The sequence below is a fragment of the Xenopus laevis genome, chromosome 2S (assembly GCF_017654675.1).
Source record: "Xenopus laevis strain J_2021 chromosome 2S, Xenopus_laevis_v10.1, whole genome shotgun sequence".
Lineage (NCBI taxonomy): Eukaryota > Metazoa > Chordata > Amphibia > Anura > Pipidae > Xenopus > Xenopus laevis.
The window spans coordinates 145,800,678-145,825,141 of NC_054374.1; the positions used below are offsets into that span (position 1 = coordinate 145,800,678).

General features: G+C 38.1%; 1 protein-coding gene across 2 annotated transcripts in view; it reads right to left on the reverse strand.

Annotated features, from left to right (window-relative positions):
* Positions 1-24,464, reverse strand: part of LOC108709947 (beta-1,3-glucosyltransferase) — a 204,796-nt gene that overhangs the window by 35,618 nt on the left and 144,714 nt on the right. For both annotated transcript variants that reach the window (XM_018250251.2, XM_018250250.2), the window contains exon 9: positions 16,193-16,318. In XM_018250251.2, the coding sequence (XP_018105740.1) occupies positions 16,193-16,318 (126 nt within the window). The remainder of the gene's footprint in view (positions 1-16,192; positions 16,319-24,464) is intronic.

Genomic DNA, 24,464 nt, shown 5'->3' on the forward strand with positions numbered 1-24,464 from the left:
TACATGATTTTCTAGTAGACTGCAGGTATGAAGATTCAAATTCCAGAAAGATCTTCTATCTGGAAAACCCCAGGTCCCAAACATTCTGGATACCTTTACTAGCTTGTAACTTCTGAACTTACTTTCTTATCAATGATACCCCCATCCAAATCTCCACCCTCATTTCCACCTATCATGGTGGATGCCTGTGCACTATTCTAGAGCACAATAAACAACATCGGTGCTAGGGCAGGATGTAAAGTGCAGAAAATATGGCTTCTTAGTCCTGTGTTTTTTTGCACTTTGCATCCTGCCCCACCATTCGTAAATGAGACCTTTAATGTCATGTGATTTTAAAGCTCTGGATAACGGAATGTTACAAAATGTTTGTTCACAGGTGATGCAAATTTTTTAATTTATCTCAAATCCAAAAATACAAAATAGAGGCTGAAATCGTTGTGCCTGGAACAGTTCTTTTTTGGAGGAATTGGTATTCTAATACAAACAATGAACAATAAGGTGCGTTCCTAGTGTAAATAAATCAGTTACTTCAGTGTATGAACTTTTGTTAACAGGAACATGGAAGTTTTTCAAATTTATAATTTGTATGCAAGACAAACTCTGTTAGTTTGTGCGCTTTTTATAGTCACTTTATAAATATGCAATCAGTTTTTGCACTGACTTTTCCCCAGGGTTTCTGTTATAAAAAGAATCTTGCACCTTTAAAAATTGTCCCCTTATTCATTTTCTTTTGATCTGTACAGTTCCAAGCACAGTTTTGGGAGCCAAGTGACATCACTACCTTGGGACCAACGTCTGAGATCAGACTGTAAATAAATCCCAGTTGGTTGGGGAATTTGCTACAATATAAAACATGTGCTAGAACTGAATTATTTTATGACAAAAAAAATTATATTTAAAAAGTTACTAACTTCTAACTTAATGCATGGAAATTTATTTTCTAGCCATGAAATGGCATTTATCTTGGCTTAGGCAATGTGTCATTGGCACAGAAATAAATATAAATATTCTAAATGAAGACCATTAAACAACAAAATTACCATACCTGTTAGATTTTATTGAAACACTATCCCGCTTAAATAATCCGGCAAACTTTGGATGTGGTCACCATACTAAACAAAGGCAAATTTGCTTCCAACATACTAACGGGACAAACTGATCATTGGTTACCCAGCTAAATCAAACTTCAGCCTATTTTTTAACAAAAAAGTAAGGTATTTTATATAGGAAACACTGCTGGTGGATATGAAAAAAAAGAACTCTTTAGGTCTCTCATTTGAGAGACCACATGAAAAAGATTATGGGTAAAGGGCAGTCTTTGAACCTAAGCCTTCATTATTAAACATGATATGGCAATGGTCTCCCCTAACCACTGTCATGTTTTAACCTATGTCAACATAAACAAAGTTATATCCAAAGATACAGTATGTGTCCCCAGGCTTTTCATTAGTAAAAATATATATTTATATACGTAACCACCGGCAGTCATAGGTGTCTCTGTTAACAGCATTAACCCTATATATAGAGGGAATTAACCCTATATGTTTTCAATATACATTCAAAACCGCCTCTGTGGGGCCTTTGTATCCTATCATATCATATATTCCAAATTTAAAATTACATATTAGTCTTAGTTATGTTTATCAAACATCAAAATATATGATATGATAGGATACAAAGGCACCACAGAGGCGGTTTTGAATGTTTATTGAAAACATATAGCGTTAATTCCCTCTGTATTTTGCGTAAAATGAGAGGGAGTAACAGTGTTTAAATTTGGAATTGTGTAGAAAGAACCTCACGGCACACAGGTCTGCATGAAGTTTTCAGTGATTTATTGAAGCAGAGTGCACAGCAACGTTTCGGGGTCACCCCCTTTGTCAAGCATGTGGGTGTGCTAATCCACACTACATTGCTTTAAATTTGGAATTGAACATGCTGTTAACAGATACACCTATGACTAAGTGCCGGTGGGTACGAAACGCGTAAGGTGGACCGTGTGGGGTCAGTATGTATCAAAACTTTTTAGTGCAACTTTAAATAAATATATATTTTTACTAATGAAAAGCCTGGGGACACATATCTTTGGATATAACTTTGTTTATGTTGATTGCCTGTGAACTGGGGCAGGTCCCTTTGGTTTGACGGTGGATACACAGAAATCAGGTGTGGATTCCCAACCAAATATTGACGTTACTAACAACCACATATATAAATAGAAGGCTCATTTATGCCCACAATCCCAGTGGGCATATTGAAACATTCTTTTTTTAAGGTTTTTGCATCAAACGGCACTTCTTGCACTTCCATATAGTCCCAGTCAGTCCTTCATGTCTTCCATTCTGTATCAGGCACCGTTGCACCTACAGTATTAAAGCAGGGGCACCCTGACTACCTCCAATTCCTGACATTGAAGTAGCTCCAGGGTTCCCATTGCATCCAGCATCAACAGGGGCAGCACACTTGCATCAAAAGAATAGGACATCACTCACACGGCGACTTTGAAAATATATTTGAAACTGTGCCAAATTTGCAAAGTACATAAACAGTCCATTTTGGTGAATCAGATGCAATAGTTGTAGGCACAGTTCAACTGTTTCTGCAATTACACCAGAATTCTGTGGAAAAAACAAGTATGGGGCACACACAGCCCACAGTGTAAGAATTGTAGACATCCATCTGTATATTTCAGTTTAAGCTTTCATTTGTAATAAAAAGATCTAAAAAAAAAAACTGATAACATTGTAATACATAATCACATGCCCATTCTGTAATACCAGAAGAAGATGCTCTGCACATACTGCCAGTCTGGGGCATCAACAACCATTGCGTGAGGATAGAACCATATGTTGTACCTGTGGTATCCATAAGTTGATGCCTAAGCTTCCCAGGTTAGCACTTGTAGAAGTTCTGATATTGTCGATATACACTACAGCTTCTTGCACATAAAGATCCATGACCAACGGTGTAACTTTTGGGCTTAAAGTCCAATTAAAAAAATGTGCCACGGCATGTGCCGTGCCATATTTATTTCTATACCAATGACACATTGTTTATTAAGCCAAGATAGTGGACATTTCATGGGGTTGTTGACCTTTAAATTAACTTTTAGTATGATGACATACTGAGACAATTTGCAATTGTTTTTCATTTTTTATTATTTGTGGTTTTCGAGTTATTTTTATTCAGCAGCTCTCTAGTTTGCAATTTCAGCAATATGGTTGCTAGGGTACAAACTACCCTAGCAACCATGCACTGATTTAAATAAGAGATTGGAATATGAATAGGGGATGTCAAGGGCCTATCGGCTCCCAGCAGGGGAATTCCGGACCGAAGGTGGAAGCGGTAAAAGTCCAAGTTTGCGGTAACAAACAAGGGATCAGGAATAAGAATAGTCAAATCCAGGCAGTAGTTCAATAGGCATAATTAGCAAGGTCGAGGTTCAGGCACGGTCGAAAGTCCAGAAATGCAACAAACATGAATTTAGGAACACCCAGGAATGCTTAAAACAAATCCTATAATCGGGCATTGAACCTGCATCCTGGGCGTCCTTTTATTTTGAATTTGGTGCCAAAACGCGGCGTTGTGACGTCACGCATTTTGCTCGCTGACGTCAATCGCTCAAACCCACTTTGGATCTTGGATTTGCGGCGGCCGGGAACAGGAGTGTCACGGAGCACTTCTGACAGGAGAGGTCTGAATAGAAAGATGAGTAATAAAAAGTAGCAATAATAATACATTTGTAGCCTTACAGAGAATTTGTTTTTAGATGGGGTCAGTGACCCGCATTTGAAAGCTGGAAAGAGTCAGAAGGAAAAGACAAATAATTTTAAAAAACTATACAAAATAAATAATGAAGATCTATTGAAAAGTTGCTTTGAATTGGTCATTCTATAACATATAGTTAACTTGAAGGTTAACCAACCCTTTAACACCTGTTGGCCTTTTATACAGAGGAAGCAGATCTACCCTCCCCCCCCCCCATGAGTCTGCTTCTTCTATAGTTAGTGTGCATGGCTTCAGCATGCCAGAAGTAAACATTTTCAGCATTTTCAACAATGTATGGACTACCCAGTTATGCTACACAAACAATAGTTCTTTGCTTGATTTACATTTTCTACTGCTGTAGGAAGTGAATGGCTCAGTAGATAGATATTTATAGTATGCCAACAAAACAGAGAACTAAACATCTGAAATCTCTGATAAGTAAACAAGGCGGCACACAATAGTAACCCGCTATGAGAAATAGCACTTCATAAATCTATTTCATGGAATGTAAAAAAGAAAAAAATCAGTAGAAATGGTCTTGTCTTTTATATCACAGCAGTAGTTCATGGAATTATAAGCAAAATGACTAATACAAAGCACAACATTAGAGAAAAGGTGTTTCTATAGCTTCAATATTCTTCAGTTACTTAGCAAAATTTTTTTTAATTTAAATACTGTAGGGATGCACTATTTTGGATTCGGCCAAAATTCGACCCGCGCGGGGTCCATTTTTTAGAACCCGTACACGATCCGTACCCGCAAACCGCACTCACATTCTTACCCGCTTGGACCCGCAAGTACCTTATCCGCAACCCCAACCTGCTGACCATCAAGAGTCAAGAATTGCTGTCATTGTAAACCAGAAGTGACATCATCAGAAGTAGGCGTGATCAGAAAATAGGAGTAAAAATTGCTATTGAGAAGACCCGCGGCCCAACCCACGTCTATACCCGCACCTGGAACTTGCACCCGTAACCCGCAGGGTACTGCAGGTTTTTGTGGGTAACCTGCGGGTCCCCGACCCGCTGTAGGACTCTATCCTACTTTGTATATGCAAATTAGGGGTGGGAAGAGGAACATTTTTTTTATTTTCTTGTTTTGTAACAAAAAGTCAAACAATTTTCCACCCCAACATTAATGTACATATGCTAATTAGGATTTGGTTCCGCCAGGCAGAAGGATTCGTCCGAATCTTAATCTTGCTGAAAAAGGCCAAATCCTGGCCAAATCCTGAACCGAATCCTGGATTCGGTGCATCCCTAAAATATTCAGGTAACTAATAACATTAAGGCACCTGTGTACAAATCATAGCAGTCATTAAATTAACAAATTTAAAAGACAATTTTACTGAAGCAAAGGATAGTTTATATCATATTAGGTGGCACATTAAAGAATTTTACCAAACTGCAATATATGTCACATTTTTTTTACTTTGAGCCACCATGTTGTGATGGTCTTTGGGCTCCCCCAGAGATCACCTAACAGGAAATAATGGAACTCTAGCTGTAAGAGGATAAAGTGTGGGAGTAAAAGACAGAATGTTGTCCATTTAAACATGTATGTGAGCTCTTCGTATGTTTGTCCACACCATGAAACCATAGGTTTTACATATGAGCTTTTTTAATGCAATAATTTTTTATACATATTTACGGTTTGGGGTTATGTTTTCATTCAACATTTGTAAATGACCAGTTTTATGTTATATGGATGCCTGTTTATTAAAGGTCGAATTTCAGCGGTTTTAGAAGTTTTTGAAATCACGATTAAACTCACTTTCTCTAAAACCATGAATGTCATGACATTTATTAAAAGACCTGAATTAAAAAAGTACGAATGGAAAGTAACGCTAAATGGTTTGAAAAAATATGAATGCCTTTAAAAATTTCATACAATTCCTAGCGAAAAAAAATCTGAAAACCTCTAAGGGGCAAATTTAGGAAGTCCTATGCACTCCATTGCACTTTGCCTGTTCTGAGGTGGTGAAGGCAAGTCTGGCGCAAGAGGTAACGTTCAATAAAATCCACATCTTAAGGTGGCCATACACGGATAGATCCGCTCGTTTGGCGATGTCGCCAAACGAGCGGATCTCCCTCCGATATGCCCACCTTGAGGTGGGCAATATCGGGCTGATCCGATCGTGGGCCCTAGGGCCCAACGATCGGATCCTTCACGTTCGCAAACGGGCGGTCGGATCGCAGGACCGCATCAACGAACAGATGCGGCCGCGATCCGACGGGATTTTTAACCCCATCCGATCGAGATCTGATCTCGATCGGGGAAGCCCGTCGGGGGCCCCCATACACGTCCAATAAGCTGCCGACTCGGTCTGTCGGCAGCTTTTATCGGCCCGTGTATGGCCACCTTTAGTGAATTTGCGTAGTTACGTCCATTCGCCAGAGCACAAATTTGCCTGGCATTAGGGAGCGAAGTACCGCTAGAGTCAGTCTCCTTCGCTAGCAAAGTTACAACAGCGACAGTTAGTAAATCGGCAAAGTACCGAAATGACGTCACGCTGGCGAGTTTTTTCGCCAGCATTAGTCACTTCGCCCTTTAGTAAATCTGTCCCCAAAAGTGCAAATGAATTTAAAATGGTCCAATAGGATCAGCACAGCTCCATTTGAGTTCTATAGGACCTCAACAACTTTTACATGGCAAAGTTTTGTATTAGAGTTTTTTCGTGATTTTTACATTTAATAAATCTCAAAAATGTTATAGCTTTTAAAAAAATAAGAAAACCACACATTTTTTGAAATTCAACTGTTAGTAGGGCCCCATAATGTTGTGGAGACCTACTTTGTTTGGGATTATAGTTTTTCCTTAATTCCAGCGGCATGCAACACTATTAATACCCTCACACTGATTACTCAGGGTACTTTGGCTTTGTTTTGACCAAGTATACTTGGATAAAAAAACTGGAATCAGACTGCAGAAGCAACACAATTAAACTCATGCATATTAATAATAATTTTAAAAAACACAAATTTACAATATTTATTAAGTGAAAAAAAAAACTTGAATGGACAACTTGTGCATAAAAGCTTGCAAGGTCATGAAGTCAATGGGAGATGTCCTAGCAAAAATTTAAACTATTTATTCAATTTGAGTTTTTAGAATTAGTTTTTCAGCTTGTAAATTTATTGGGAAAAAATGTGTCCAAATGAGTAAACCAAACCACAAATTTGAGGTATTTAATTTTTTCCCCCACAATTTTATTGATTCAAATTTTTGATATTTGGATTTTTTTTAATAAATAGGAAACAGTCATGCCTTTTAAAATTGTGAGTTTATTCACTGTAAAAGAAATAGGCCTCTAAGGGGCCTAGTTACTAACATCTGAATTTCTGTTTTGCACAAAACAAATTTCTTTTCTCTAAAAATTCATCTTTTTTTATTTCTCTAAAACGTTAGAAATTCTAGATTTATAAAGTGTAAAAAACTCGAATACAAAACTTCAAAAAGTAAAAGCAGTCAAGGTACTTTAGAAGTCAATGGAAAGTGCTCTGATCCTATTGGACCTTTATTTAGCTTTTAAAGGGTTTTGGATTTTTATTTTTTGGCTGGTAATTGTCCAAAATTTATTTCAAGGTTTCTGTATCTTTTAGTGTTCCAATCAGCATTTTTTAATTCATACTTTTTTATTTGAATCTTTTAATAAACTACAAGGCATTCATGATTTTAAAGAAATAGAGTTTAATCATAGTTTTAAAAAAAACTCTAAAACAATGAATGTTGATAATTGGGCCTCTAATGGGGGAATGTAATATTCTCACTAATGCAAAAAATGCTTGCAATTCATTCGCAATATGAATAAATAATAAGAGCTAACAGTTTTGCCTTTGTGAACCTATTGCTCCTCACACAACGAGGATATTGTCAGGAGTGCGCAGTTGCAGAGTGCTACGCTTCGTATCCAAGATGGCAGCGCCACGCACTGAGGTCATTGAGCTGCGTGCGTGACATATTTGTGCTGAAAACAGCACCAAAATTCAAAACAAAGGAACCCGAGGTCATGGGTGCAATGCCCAATTATAGGTCAGGCTCACTAGTGCTCCTGGGTGCACCATAATACATATATTATTGATTCCTGGACTATTGACCCCTTGCCTTGTTCCTGACTACGATCCTGTGCTGCCTGCCTGAACTTTTGCCTGAATCCTGATTAAGCTTATTCTTGACCCTTTGGCTACCGTGAACTGGACTTTCTACCTAGTGCTTCCTCCTTGGTTTGGACTTCTCTGCAATCGGAGCTGCAAGGCCCCTGTCAGATAGCAATTGCAAATTTTATAGTTTGTAAAGTATATGTAATAAAAAAAAGGGGTGGTTCACCTTTAAGTTAACTTTTAATATTTTATAGAATGGCCAATTTTAAGCAACTTTGCAATTGGTCTTCATTATATATTTTTTATATTATTTGTCTTTTTCTTCTGACTCTTTACTGGTTTCAAATGGGGGTCACTGACTCCATCTAAAAACAAATGCTCTGTAAGGCTACAAATGTATTGTTTTTGCTCATTTTTATCACTCGTCTTTCTATTCAGGCCTCTCCTATTCATATTCCAGTCTCTTATTCAAATCAATGCATGGATTCTAGGGGAATTTGGAACCTAGCAACCAAATTGCTGAAATTGCAAACTGTAGAGCTGCTGAATAAAAAGCTAAATAACTCAAAAACCCCAAATAATAAAAAATTAAAACCAATTGCAAATTGTCTCAAAATATCACTCTCTATGTCATACTAAAAGTTAACTCAAAGGTGAACAACCCCTTTAATGAAAAAGTTATTACGTTTGCTAAAAAAGTTTACACCACATTTGGTATAAATATATATATATATATATATATATATATATATATATATATATATATATATATATGGGATATGCATATGTTGCCTAACATGCATGAATCTTGACCAAGTCAACCCACATAGGTAAATGTTCTTGCACTAAACCTTTTACTGCCACTAAATCATGATGGTTATAGTCATGAAATAAAGGGTGAGAATTGAAAGGCCGTAATTTCCTACTAACAAATATCTGAGCCAAAATACGTTCAGGAACACTGGAAAACATTTATTTTAAAAAAGAAGTATCTTGTGCATTTGCCATGTGCAAAGTATAAATAATTTTTTTTTTTTAAAAAATAGTTAATTCTTTCCAGAGTCAATAAATAGCTCAGCATCAAACATTTACTGATGACATTATTTTTAGTCTACAAAACAGGAAAAGGGTCCTCAAGTTAATTTGTATAATTAAGATGTGTGTTATGCTTACTTTGCCAATTAAAAAAAAAGTTAATGTGCCCTTTAAACTTTCCCATCATGAATAATTAAACATTTCCAAATGACAAAAACACAGACTAGGGGCTAAAAAGAAAAAAAGCTATCACTGCATATAGAGAAGATTTGATGTGCAAGGAACGCTTAAAATACTACCAATATGTTAGGAGTCCCCCCAGTGATAACAATCGTTAACCTTAACCCCGGGGCTAGTTCTCCTCTACTGAATATCACAATGGCACGGGTATAGTTCTTCCAGTACCATGCACCAGTGGTCTAAAATGTCCCAGCCATACCCTGTGGCAAGATAGTTAGCTTTACTATGCTGCACAGCAAAGGACCAGGGACCTTTTACAACATGATGGCAAGGTGCTAAAATACTGTGGACAAGTGTCCGCCAAGAGCTGAATTTTCAGCTTCATCTTAAATTTTAAGTTAATCACTAGGAGTGACTAAAAAAAATATCCGCCCCCCACTTTCCTGGTACTTTAAGATAAATGTAACTATAATTCAACACAAAGCATCCTATCGTGAAACAAAGGGCATTTAATTTATGAGAGATACTACATTAAAACGTTTTTTTACTAGGTACAATTCTGTTGCAGTTGAAATTAAGTAATTAAGAGGCAGATTGTCCTAATTCACCTCATTTAAATCTGCTGGAAGTGGTCTGAAGGACTAATGGTGGCCATAGATGTAACAAATACGATCTTTCTTGGAAAAGATTGTTCGTTTCAATACAGACGTGTAGAGCTGAATCATCAGCTATACAGGTAGAAACAATAGAATTCTACCTGTATCTGACGATTCAGCACTAACAATGGTTGATGTTTGGTGCCTTCAAGGGCATCCGATCAAAAATTTCTGTCCAGCCTGATCGACGACCTGACCGATATCCAAGTCTACTGACGATATCCGTCGGCTCTTTTCCCACCAATTTTTGTATGAAAATTTGTTTTGTACGATATTATCTGTGCGTCTATGACCACCTTAAGGTCAATTTCATTAGGAGCCAATTAGCTGCCGGTATGTTTTGGGATGTTTTGGGAAACTGGAGAACCTGGAGAAAACACAGTCAAGCACAGAGAACATTAAGACTTCTTGCAGATGGCCCTCAGAAGGAATCTAACCTAGGATCCCTGCATTCAGAGGCAGCAGTGCTAACTATTGCACAACCACACATAGCATGTGTTTGGGGGTTTCCTAAAGGAGATAAAACTTTTTGAAACATTCTTTGTATGCAGAACTACATGGCTACTGGCTTGCCCAAGCTTATATTGATTTGAAAACTCTTCCTGGACAATCAAAGCATCATCAAATGGTTTAAGTAGATGTCACGGTTGAAGATTAGGTCAAAAATCAAAGCGATCATAACATGGTCTACTTTGAGATTATGTTGTAGAAGTCAAAGGATCTGCTTTTCACTGTTGGTGAAATCGAAACATATGACAACCTAACGGATAATCTATAAGGTTTGTATAGGAATTTTGTCTGCAGTGTGCCAGCCCCATCAGTACAACCCTTTTGAGGGAATGGTCTGCTGTTTACAGGGACCTAATATTCCACTTAGGCTGAACATGGAGGCTCAGCTAGGAATTAATAAGTAGTGTCTGTTTTTCAAAGAAGATTCTGTACATACCATATTGTATTTTCCTTTTTATATCTTAGAGACAAATTAATTAATCTAATTAATAATGGCTGGACAAAGTGCAAGCAACAGATGCAAAGTGCTCTGTTTTTTGCATTTTGCCCCTATGGAATTCCGTGCCTTCTCCAGAAAGTGTAACGTTCCACTGGTCTACACACATGGAACAAAGTGCTGGTAGCAGTTTGGAAATTGTACGGGGAGCAAATTTAGACATCTTAGCATACCAGCATCCCTGCTCATTTTAAATGAGCCCTATTATTGTATATTAGTCTAATATGGGATAAATACAATCTAAGCAGTACAATTTCAAGGGCAATTGTAGGCTTCTAGTGGAGCACAGTAATCTATCTCATTCATAGAATGAAGTATAGTGAGTGGTTTTGGTCAGTGGCTGGTACCACCACAATATCTACCCTTGTGTTGTATTAAGGGGTGCCCTGATAAAATACTATGCCTCAAAAACAAAAGCTATTGATGTAAATCTTATGATGTAGATGTAACTCAATTTGAACTACTCTAGTAACGTTCACCTTTATTTCAAAGTGAGATACTAAATATTTTTTTAATCCTAAACTGTCAACTGCAGAAATATAACTCTTTAAACATTGAAACAAAATCGGAACAACCTCACATTGACACCTACCTTGGGTTCCTTTAATACATAAATTTTACTTTCACTGGAACAAATTCTTCTAATGGCATATGATATCTTATTAATAAGGAGAGCTTGTTAGATCCAGACAGATGAGGCAGGAATAATGACTTAAACACACCATAAATCAGTACATTCCAAAAGTAAAATGATTTCCAGCAGCCACTGTTATCCTATAACCCTTAAAGTCACCTTTTACAATTATAACTGTACTAGGAAGGTGGATTGTTAGCAAGAAACGTAATATATTTAAAGACAAAGAATGTAAGCTGGATCAGTTTAATCAGGTATTATGCTAAGCTGGAAGGAGACAGGGATAAATGATTTATTGAATACATGTTACATGGGGTGAAGGTTGATAAGGATTTAGTTAAATTTAACAGAGAGAAAATGAAATGCAGTAAAAAATCAGACGCCTTTTAGAGATCCCGATGTAGCTCAGTGTTAAAATGAGCTAAAAGTGCTAAAAGCAATGTTGCTGATGTCATTAACTACAGTAAATAAGTTTATGCCACCAGCTGGGAGCCAGTGTTCATCTCTTTATAGAACCAATTTAATTTTATTAATTTTTTTTGATGAAAAAAACTTCAACCATATTTATACAATAATAAAATATGTCTAACACCAATACAAAAATTATAATAGTTCACACACATGAAGATGACATAACAAATGAAGATGAAGAGGGATCATTATTTTAAAATAATGCGTAACAATTCAGTGGGTTGAACAAAAAGATGTATGGGGTATGTGGAAGACAACATGAGGTTGAAGGAGCTCTCCATGCAGGTGAAACAAGCCATCCTTAAGCTGCAAAAACAGAAAAAACCCATCTGAGAAATTGCTATAATATTAGGAGTGGCAAAATCTACAGTTTGGTGCATCTTGAGAAAAAAAGAAAGCACTGGTGAACTCAGCAACGGGAAAAGACGTGGAGACAACAGTGGTGGATGATCCCAGAATCATTTCCATGGTGAAGAGAAACTCCTTCACAACAGCCAAAAGTGAAAAACACTCTCCAGGAGGTAGGTTTATCGATATCCAAGTCTATCATAAAGAGAAGACTGCATGAAAGTAGATACAGAGGGTGCACTGCAAGGTGTAAGCCACTCATAAGCATCAAGAATAGAAAGGCTAGTTTGGACTAGATTGGAAAAACATCTAAAAAAAAGCCGGCACAGTTCTGGAAAAACATTCTTTGGAAAGATGAAACCAAGATCAACTTCTACCAGAATGATAGCAAGAAAAAAGTATGGAGAAGGCGTGGAACAGCTCATGATCCAAAGCATACCACATCATCTATAAAACATTTGGGAGGCAGTGTGATGGCTTGGGTGTGCATGGCTGCCAGTGGCACTGGGACACTAGTGTTTATCCATGATGTGACACAGGACAGAAGCAGCAGAATGAATTCTGAGGTGTTCAGACACACTGTCTGCTCAAATACAGCTAAATGCAGTCATATTTATTGGGAGGTGTTTCATAATGACCCAAAACATACAGCCAAAGCAACCCAGGAGTTTATTAAAGCAAAGAAGTGGAATATTCTTGAATGGCCAAGTCAGTCACCTGATCTGAACCCAATTGAGCTGAATTTCACTTGTTGAAGACTAAACTTCAGACAGAAAGGCCCACAAACAAACAGCAACCGAAAGCCACTTCAGTAAAGGCCTGGCAGAGCATTAAAAAGGTGGAAACCCGGAAATGAACATTTTATTTTCAGTTGTTTTTTAATTTCTCCAATTACTTTTGAGCCGCTGAAATAAAGTGATTGTGTTAAAAAAAGACTTTATTTTCTCACATTTTAATGCAGTCTTTTTGTTCAACACACTGAATTAAAGCTGGAAGTCTGCAGTTCAACTGCATCTGAGTTGTTTCATTTAAAATATATTGTGGTAATTTACAGAACTAAAATTCAAAAAAAAGTTGATGAAGAAAAATTATAATACAGCCTATTTGCAAACAAGATGTATATCCACTATAGTATGGGGGAATGTTTACAGCAATGACAGTTACCCTTTTAACAAAGGTAATTTTTGTATTCTAGTTTTGTATTTCCACAAAAACACACTGATTATTTATTATTAATAAATGTGTCTGATAATATAACTGTGGGATCTGGCTTTCATTTATTGTCAAATGTCTGTTCCAGAATTGCTGATACATGTTCACAAATTATATTCCACATTTTGTTTTTGATATTGTGTATATAAATAAAAAAAAAGATGTTATAAAATAATCTAAAATGATAAACAATGTATGGAAATGTTTGAATACATTTAAAGGGATCCTGTCAGCCTGCCAGAAAGCATTTCTCTCCTAAAGTGCAGGCACAAGTCAAATGACCAGGGGCAGCTGGGAAATTGACAATATGTCTAGCTCCATGTCAGATTTCAAAATTGAATATAAAAAAAATGTTTGCTCTTTTGAGAAATGGATTTCAGTGCAGAATTCTGCTGGAGCAGCACTATTAACTGATGCGTTTTGAATTAAAAAAAAATTTCCCCATGACAGTATCCCTTTAAACTTCTTCTATGTATTACATTTGTACAGTACCTTACATAGAAATTTAAAGTCAACATCCCCTCCATATTGCATCTACAAGAACAGACGCTTGCCATGTGTGTGTCTGGCTGTTACCTTTTTAACAAGATACAGCTGTGAACTATAATTCTATGGAATAAGGAAAACAAAACAGATTCTTGTCCCCGATTTCCATCATTCACACTTTTTAAAATTTCCTTAGTGACTTGTAAAAGAATTCAGCACAAAAATATCAATTCCATATCTCTGGTGTTTGAATCATTTTGAGGACGAAACATTATTTTGCCAAATATAACAGAGACAGAACAAATCTGTAACTTTAAGGTAGAGAAAAACGCAGGCCACCTAAATGGAGCAGAACTGTGTCTTACTGTATTGTTTTGCTGCCAAACCGTTTTTTGGAGAAAAGGTAAAATAGAAGGATGTTTGTGACCTTGCCATTTTTGTCACATAGAATAAAAGACTTTTCCCATCAGGTGCATTTTACCAGAGGTAGCAAAGAGCAAAGCAACTTAGAGCCTAAATAAAAAAACTTTTTTTTTTTTTTTTTTTTAAAGGAAATTTGGCTGTTTTAATGTAGAACACATTTGCAGCTGACCCCCAAAGAACATTGGGGGTAGATTCACTAACCTGCGAAAAGCCGCCAACTACCGCTTCGCACCCATGGTTACACTTCGCCAGGCAAAAATTCGCTCTGACAAGTTCAGGAGTTTCGTTGTGGGCGCCGAATGCTGACGACTTTTTGCTAGCGTCACTTCATCAATGCGAGCAAATCAAAGAAAAGATGCGCTAGTGTTCATTTCTGCCTAGAGCAAATTTCTGCGCTCAGGTTAATTTGCATACAGCGAGAAATGTATGTTATATGTTGCAGCAAATTCATTACGTTTCCACTGTTATTTCCACATGTCCAGAGAAACTTAATAAAGAAAATAGATTTGTTATAATGTCCTACACATGAGCCAACTGTATAGTTTATGTACTATATGTTAGAAAATGTATGGGGGAAACCGGTTATGTTCAGTAAATCCACATTTTAGAGAATTTATGGAGTTTCGTCCATGCACCTGTTAGTAAATCAGCATTGTCCCTGCGGGTGGTAACGCTGGCGAATTGTTGCCAGCGTTTGCCACTTCGCCCTTTAGCAAATCTGCCCCATGGTCGGTAAATCAGATCAAAAACTAGAAAATATTTTAATAGAAAAGTTACAGGAGAGTCATTGATTCTAGTTGCATACATCAGACCCCGGACCAGCACTCTTTTTCTTCCAAATATGCATCAGTCCAGGGTATCCTATACCGTGTCCATCTCGAGCATGTGTAGCATTATTTGACCATTTACATACCAAGAATACCCAAGTGCAGAGAATAGTATGCTAACTCTAAAAAGAAATACTCTTAAGACATTTTCGAAGGAAGAATGGGGTCTGAAGTAAGCAACTAGAATCGTTGGGGGTTGCCTACCAACTTGGCACCCTCAGTGATTACCCATGTCCTTGTTCTTTAATGATTCTTTTGAAAGAAATCCATTCTGTAACTTTTTTTTCAATAACACTTTTCAGTTATTGAAAATAGGTTATAACACAAAGACATTATTCTAAAGACCACTAAGCAGATCATGTTTTGTAGGTGTGACAATAACAACCTCTTATATTGTGGCTCATTGCCACAGGGGAAAGAGTTCCTGGTAAATATGTTCTAATGCTGACAGCTAGGGGCTGATTCACTAACTTCGAGTGAAGGATTAGAAGTAAAAAAAAGTAGAATTTTTGTGCTCCTCGACTATCGAATTGGCGTAAATTCGCCTGAGTAGAATGATTCGAATAGATTGAGCGCAAAAACGCTGCGACTATTCGCCATTCGATAGTCGAAGTACTGGATCGAGCACAAAAACGCTGCGACTATTCGCCCATTCGATAGTCGAAGTACTGTCTCTTTTAAAAATACTTGACTGCCTACTTTGCCAGATTAAACCTACCGAATTGCTTTAAAAGCCTATGGGAAAGTCCCATAGGCTTGTTTTCCAAGTTTTTGATCGAATAAAAAGGCATTCGATCGAATGAAAATACTTCGAGCGAATATTCGATCGAGCGCCAATTTGACTATTCGCCAGCGCGTAAATTCGCCCGAATTGCCTATTCGATTCTATTCCCAAGTCGAATTTCGAGGGATTTAACCCCTCGAAATTCGACCCTTGATGAATTTGCCCCCTAATGTGCTGTAGCCTGGCAGTTGAACACTACCTACCTGATACATATATCAATGCATTCCAGGAAAAAGGGGCCCATAAATGTAATAATACTCACACAGACAGGCAGGGCACTATTAAATGTGGTAGCACATTCTGCAGCCTTGGATGAGGCAGATGAACAAAACTGTTTCACGTGTGTAAGTTCCTGGCCGTCAAGCTTCTTCCATATGTACAATGCAATCTAAGGGTTAACATGAAACAAACATTGTTAGACGTGTGTAACAATACAGTAAATAGAAATAAAGAAGAAATACTAAACATAGAAACATGTCAAATGATGAAACAAATTCCATTAATATATTTAATATAAAATATGCCTGATTTTATTAAAATCATTATACAATAATACTTACCAAAAGCCTGCCTGGTCATGTGGTCAAAAAACAATAGTGCTATTAGATGCTATTCCCAGTATAGTGTTAATTTACAAAAGTGCAGTGAGCAAAGTGTAATGTTGAGAGCAATCGTCCTGGTTTTTCAAATAATGCAGCATTTCCCCCAGAATTCCAGTGTTGAACTCACCAGGTGGAGTGGCAGCTAATTTGATGGCACATGATGCATCAAAAGTCATACAACTGCACTAAAACTTAGTAATTAATCTGTCCTGTCCATATACCCGGGCCCTTGCGTTTCAATTTAAATCGGACAAAATTTAACTAAAAGTTTCACAAGTCCGATTGTCATCACTACCAGTGTTCAGCACAGGAGTGACTTTTATGATAAATTCTTGAGATGTAAGTGTGCTCTGCCTATTGATTCAGGACAGGACATTGAGGGATCTCTGGAGCTATAGCCTAGTCAGGAGACTGTAATAGCTTCCAGGGTCAGACTAGCCTACTGGGGCACAGGGAAAACACTCAATGAGTTTCGGTCTTGTTGAAACACAAGGGCCCGGGTATATGGGCAGGGCAGACTAATTACTAAGTTTTAGTTTAGATTACCAAACTCCATAGCACACACAAGTCAATCTAACTGCTATTTAAAAAGCAGTAAACGTGTAAACAAGGCCTCTAGAATTTACATAGTAATGGAAAATAACAATAGACACACATAAGGATACATTGGCTAAATTTTTTAGTGTTGCATGTATTTAGCCAACAAGTGATGGTCCACCTTTATAATAACACTAGACATTAAGCCCGTTAAATTAACGGGCGCTAGAACATATGTCGTCACATACCTCCCAACATTTCAGAATGGGTAACATTAGTAGGCAGGGTGGCCAGGGGGTTAATGCTGGTGCCCAGGGGGTGTTAACATTGGTGGCCAGGGGGGGTTAACATTGGTGGCCAGGGGGGTGTTAACATTGGTGAGGTGCTTAGAATTGCATTTTCTTTATTTACTTGGGTGGCGGTGCCTTTCAGTCGGAATGCCAGCAGAGTAGATGCGATTTCCACTGTGTGGCCTGTGCAACTGTCAGACGTGCGATTAGAATGGTCAGTGTGAAGCCTGGGGAAGAAGTGGCAGTTGGATGGTATGTGGCCAGTGTAAGGGGGTAGAACGGGAGGGAGAGTTATGGGGATCAGTCTGGTGGTGGGATTTACCTCTCAGCGTGTTGCCTTCCTTCACTTCGGGGTCAAACTCAGCAGATAAGATCCGATGGATGCCGAACTTGAGGTCTTTGCTGGAGGGCGCTGGCTGGCTGCTCCCGTGCATTCTCGCTCTGCCAGAGACTCCGCAGCCGGTGCGGTTGGTAGTGGGGCAGAGGGGACAGTCTGTGGTGGAAGCCGGACTCAGGGGTGACCGGGGTGGGTCTGAGTGGGGAGCCAGCAGCAGACTGGTATTGGGCCGGGTACATGACCCCCACAGTCAGGGCTGAGGAGCATAGGGCGCTGTCGGGGTCGCCAGCGTGTAAAATGTCAGCGATACAGAAGGAGGGTTTCTTGGCAGTGTCCAGAGTTGCGAATCCCCCGGCCCCACTCGCGGCTGCGCCAATGCAATACGCCGGCCACAGGTTCAAGTGGTAAGAGGCGTAAAACGGGGCCAATCCAGTGGCGTACATCTCTGCCCCCGACCCCGGGGAACACTTGGCACCCGATTATCTCTCACTTTGCAGGGGTCGCCGATCAGCTCGGGGCAATTAGATCTGTGGCCAAGTTGCTTTGGGCTGAGACCCCACAGATTCTCTATCCTCAGACTCCGCTAGACTTTGCAGGAACCGGCAAGAAGACAGGCCGTGGGGCACATGCGCAGTAGCGCATTTCCACGGACACAGGGGCACATGCGCAGTAGCGCATTGGCACATGCGCAGTAGCGAATTGGCACATGCGCAGTAGCGCATTTCCACGGACACAGGGACGGACTGGACGCAGAGACACTTGGATTTTATTATATAGGATTTGTAAATATCTTTCTCTCTACTAAGGAAGCATTTTTCTAATATACATATAAGCATTACCAAAAAAATAAATGGTTTAGGAGATACTCAACTTGCATATCTCAATTGAACTACAATAAGAATTTCTAAAGATCGTTCCATTGCAGGGCATCACTGACTTCCTCTCACTCTTCCTCTTGCTCCTCTCATGTCTCACACAGCGCTGGTATGGTCCAATAAATGCCAATATATTTAAATGACAAACAGCGTACAGGACATGTGCATCAGTGCTTGAACATATATATATATATATATATATATATATATATATATATATATATATATAATCCATAAAGAAATGGTGCACTCAAGGGGGCTTAAAATATTAAAACAAATGTTTATTTAGCCTCCCTGGGTTGTTTGAAAGGTCCCAAGAAGGACCAAAACTTTGACTAAATAGACATCTGCTTTCATTTTTTTTTGTAAACATTTTTTATAAAAGTTTTAACAGATTCATAACAAAAGAAAAAATAGAATACCATATACTATGGTCTAGTCTAGAGGATACTACAGGACCATTGAATGAAGAATTAAAGTTAACACATTAATATGGTTACAGTCCATATAATCCAACCAAGGTTCTTGCGTTAGGTTGAAAGATCAAAGCAGTATGGAAGGCAAGAGTGATACCTTGGGGAAGTAAACTGGGGTAATCAAGTTAACAGCAATACAAACAGAAAGGTACAGGGCTTCATGGGGAAGTATAATTTGTATTCAATGGGTACTAAATCCAGATCTATGTATCTTGTAGAGAGTCTGGGCATTACGTGGTCAGTTCTGTATAAATGTTGGTGGTTGTAAAGAGGTCCAATGTGGCCCACACCTTATTGAATCGAGGGGGCGTACCCTGTATTCTGGTGTCATGTGCTCCATCTCCCCCATGTCTACCAACCTGTAAACACTAGATGCAGTCAAGATATAGTTGAGTAGTTTCTGCTCTGCCATGGTGTTGGAGTCAAGTGGTTCACAACCAGCGTGGTTAAGGGGTTTTACCCACTTTACCCAAGAGGGTTTCTACAGATAACCAGAACGGGTATATACGGGGACAGTACCACATTATGTGTGCAAAAAAAGGAAACGTGGGAGCACTCCATGGCTGAATACTAAAATATAATGGAAGTGCTACTGATTAGGCTAAATTAACTACAGAGAGATTGATCAATGCACATTCCCTGGCCCCTTTTCACATAAGTAATCTATGCAGATGCACGTATTTACAAAGACAGGGGTTTTTTTTTGTTACAAAATGATGATCATAAAATTGATAAGCCACCTTTTAAATGGTGGTCCCATGCCTTTGGTAATGGGTGTTGGTCTGGGCAGTCTCTCTCTCTCTTTAAAGCTGCAAGTGGGGGAGGATTAATCTCATGGAACAAATGATGTGGTCTAGGTTATCTCTCTCCTTTGAAAGCTAATGGATATAACTAATGGAGATTAACATTTTCTCCCAATCAGGTTATAAGGTGGTGGCTGAGACCAGGGCTGCTACTGCAGGGCAAAGGGGTGTGCTCCCTCACATATGGGCTCTACCTTGGATGTTACATGAGGTACACGTCTTTTTTGTGTAGGTATTCCCCCATGCAGCCTATATTATGCAAGTTAAATCTACACTTCCTATTACATTTTTAGGCAAAACAGATATGTATTATAAAACAGTCCCACAGCCCTGTATATAAATCCACCCATCCGATCTGAAGCACAATGCACAGAACTCTTATGTATTGTATTGTTGTTTGTCTACATTGATATATGCAGCTTCAAATTGTAGCCTCCTAAAATCTCCATAAAAACTGCGGGAGGAAAAGAAAATAATCTACTACAGGAAATAATAATGTAAATTCAGTTTTTCAAAGTGTTTGAACAGGGATAGAATTTCCCCTCCTTTCCACTGAAACAAAAGCATTCTGCCAGTGATTACATTTAGGCATTGATTCAATCATCAGCAAAGTGAAGTTCCTGACATATTCAGTAGGAAGATACCTAGCTGAGATCAAATTGTAAACAGAAAATCATTTGTCTGTATACAGGCAAAAAATGTTGTCAGTTTGGTAGAACGTGTAACACTTCTTGCTGCCCGTGTCCAAAAAGCTTAAAGCCCCCAATGTATTTGGTATTGCTTTGGTCCTATCTGGGAGAATGGTTCCATGAAAACCCATAACTTGGCTGGCAGCTACTTGTGCATGTGCATGAATTGGAAACCTCACATCCCTCTGACCTCTTAATCGTTTGACTAAAATGTATTATATTATTATTATTATTATTATTAACATGTATTTATATAGCGCCAACATATTGCATAGCACTGTATATACTATGAGGGTTTAGGTTAGGGATGCACCAAATTTGGCCTTTTTCAGCAGGATTCAACCAAATCCTTCTGCCGGCCGAAACAAATCCGAATTTGCATATGCAAATTAGGGACGGGAAGGAAATTGCATGACTTTTTGTCAAAAAACAAGGAAATAAAAAATGGTTTCCCCTTTCCCACCCCTAATTTGCATATGCAAATTAGGATTCCATTCGGTATTTGGCTGAATCTTTTGCGAAGGATTGTGGAAAACTGTGGATTTGGTGCATCCCTAGTTTAGGTACAAAACATATACATATAGGCAACTTTTACAGTAGTTTTTACTTTTACAATCACTGTTTTTTTAATAGCACAGAAAAAGGCCATATAATAGAAGAAGCAGAGAGGAAGAATGCAGTAGCGTGCTGTATACCTTTCATTAGACCTGCATATGTTTGATATTAGAATCTTTCAAGTCTCAAAGTGTTTACACAAAGTAAAATCCTATTCTGCCCCAATTAAATGTAATATGTGAACTACACAATTCTTCTCCTTAGTTCTTGAAGGAAGGTATCTTTGCATTTCTTTTTGTACACATAAATCCCTTCAAGGCAACTAAAAACCTAAAACAGCGTTTCTAAATAAAACTATGGTTTCTAAATGTGCCTTCTAAAGACAGAAATGTGCTTTAGTCAAAAGCTGTCAGACTGCAGATTATTTTACAAATAAAATGACTTATTAAAATGCAAGTTTTTATGTTTTAGTTTGATGTTGCATATGTTGCTGAATACGAAGAGAAGCAAAGATCTTGGCACATACTAGTAATATTTAATAATTGCCTAAAACATTCTCTTTTAAAACAAAGAACCAACCTGACCTCTACAGAATAACTGAAATCATATCACAAGAACTGATTAATGAAATTCTCCATGGAGAACAAACCAAGCCATGTTCCTTAATGAACCCAGGCTTAAATGACTTTTGCTAACCTGTCTCGCTTTCCATTTCAGAGCTCCCCAGGCTGAAGATTGTGAAGAGGACCTAAAATGGCCAATACTTTCAAAGTTCAAAGGACTTGAATTCTTTTTACTGAACACCAAAGCACTTGCACATCCAGGACAGAAGAGTCCTCAGTACTACTATTAGTTACAAAATGTGCCTGGCAGGAGGTTTAAAGGATTTTTCACTCTCTATTTCAATAAAAGTCCTTTTAAATCCAAACCCAACTGAAATCAGTCTGTTATTGATGACATTCTTCAACCCCAGTCAGTCTTGCAGGGATAGATCTAGCAGAGTCTTATTTATTTCTACAATAATTTGACCTTTATTTGTTCTCAGTCTTTATACTAAGGAGGAGTTCACAGCAATTTCGTTATTTTCTTGGAAAGCAGTAGATACAATTTTTTTACTCCTTTTAATGCAACATCACCTTTGACATCTACAAACTTGAGGACATATTTACTGAAGTGTCCCTTTTCTAAATGTCTACCATTGCCAATGTTCGCTTAAATTAGTTGGGTGTATTTTCATAAGACATTTCACATTTGTTATAAATTGTACTGTAAGCTGTTGTGATAGAAATGTGGCGAGTTATCTCCTGACATACATTCAAATGAAATATGTGGGAAATTAGCATGGAGGAAGTGAGGAAGACAATGAGATGCAAAAGTGGCTGCATTATATTTTTAAAGGCATTTCACTGGCCTTAACCTGAAAGAATTTTTCTTGACGAAAATACATTATTTTGCAAATTGGTTAATATTCACTGGAGAAAAAAAACACGTGAGTTCTCACCAATGTGAAAAAATCATCAACTCATGCATTCTCTTTTTGGTAGATTATCGATGTTGTGGCAAATTTTCATTTTAGGTGAAAATACGCCAAATTTCAACCTTCACCATTTAGTAAATATGCCACTTTACTGGAATGAGGAGCAAGATAACTACAGAATTCAAATATTTCATATTTGTTTCATTTGACTGTCCCAGACTATTTCTAAGATTATGGTTAAAGACTATGACAAAAAAATAACCTGCATTTTTAGTTTTAAAAAAGTTATGTGAGTTATATTTTTATACTGGTTGCAAACACCAACCAAAACATTATTCAACTGAGATTTGTAGTGAGTCTAGCCCTGAAGGCGTATAGCTATGAATTGGGATGAAACTCAAACACCACCCAACAAATTAGCAAAGGCTCACACTGTAGGCTGTTTTAGTAATGTTGGCAACTTCAGCCCTCAAACAGAAGTGGTTTAAAGTACAAGATGTGAAGGGGTCTAGGAAACAAGCACAATATTAAAACATTCCCAGCAATTAATTGTTTAATACATCCTTTCAATAAAGCTTACCAGTGAACCATATATTATGTGGCCACTCAATTGGCCAACCAAACAAGAAACAGATATTTTCATTACTCATTATAAATTAGAAAATAAAAATAGCATTGGCAATGGGTGAAAAATCAGCAGTTAGAACGATGTTAAATATAAAGTTAAATGGATTCATGGATTCCTAGATTCGAGCCATAGAACAGTAATGTATGATTGGGACAAGACTGAAGGCTGATGCCCAAAATATGAGCCCTCAGAAAGCACTGGATTTAAAACATATATGATTCTATAAAGGAAATAACTGAATTGACTCAGGAACACTATCAAAAACATTTGTCTGAGAACACAGCTTGTCGATGCATCCAGGGGTGAGAACCTTGCCTCAGGCGGCAGTGAGCGGCCAGTTACAGGGGGTGGCAAAAAGCCGCCTCCTATAACTTTAAGAGCCAAATTTCAAGCTTTTAAACTGGAAATTTGACTCTGCTAGTGCACTGTGATGCTCATTGAGCTACTGTAGCTCCGACGCTAAGCATTTAAGCACAGCTCGGGAGAGGGGGCAGCCATGGGGCTGCTGCCTCAGGTGGCAGCAGCAGCCCACAGATCGCCCCTGGATGCATCCACAAATGTAAGTAAAGATTCTACCAGGCAAATGAGAATTCTTACGTAATACAAAAAAACTATGAAGTATCCTGTAAATGATATCCTTATAAATGGCACTTAGTGAGGTCATCAGTTGTAAACAGAACTTAGTGGTGTCATTTTTGCTACATGACTAACATAAACTTGTGTATTATAATAAAGTAACTTAGTTGAAAAATATGAAGATATTAGAAGTAACCTCGGAGTTCCATGACTTGTATAAAAGCACTCGGTCGAAGGCCTTGTGCTTTTTTATGTCATGGAACTCCTCTGTGACTTATTTATTCACTATATAAACATGATCTAGAAAGACTGCCGCCTTCTGTAGGCCTAATCTCATTTGAAATGGATTGAGGTGAAGTTGAAAACTATCCTGTGGTCTGAAGAATCAAAATGTAAAAAAAAATATTTTGAAAATCATGGATGCCATGTCTTTAGGCTAAAGAGTGATGTTATTGTGGTGCATCTGAGCACATGGTAAATGCAAGAAGGTATGCTCAACAATATAAATGGGTTTTGGAGCACCATTTGATGCTTATCTAGATGGCATCTTTTTAAGGGAAGGCTTTGTTTATCTCAGCAAGACAATGCCAAACAACATTCTGCATGTATTACAAAGGTATGACTCAGTAGTAAGAGTCTTGGTGCAGACCTGCCTTTATGCGGATGCATTGGGTTTTAAAGTAGAGTCC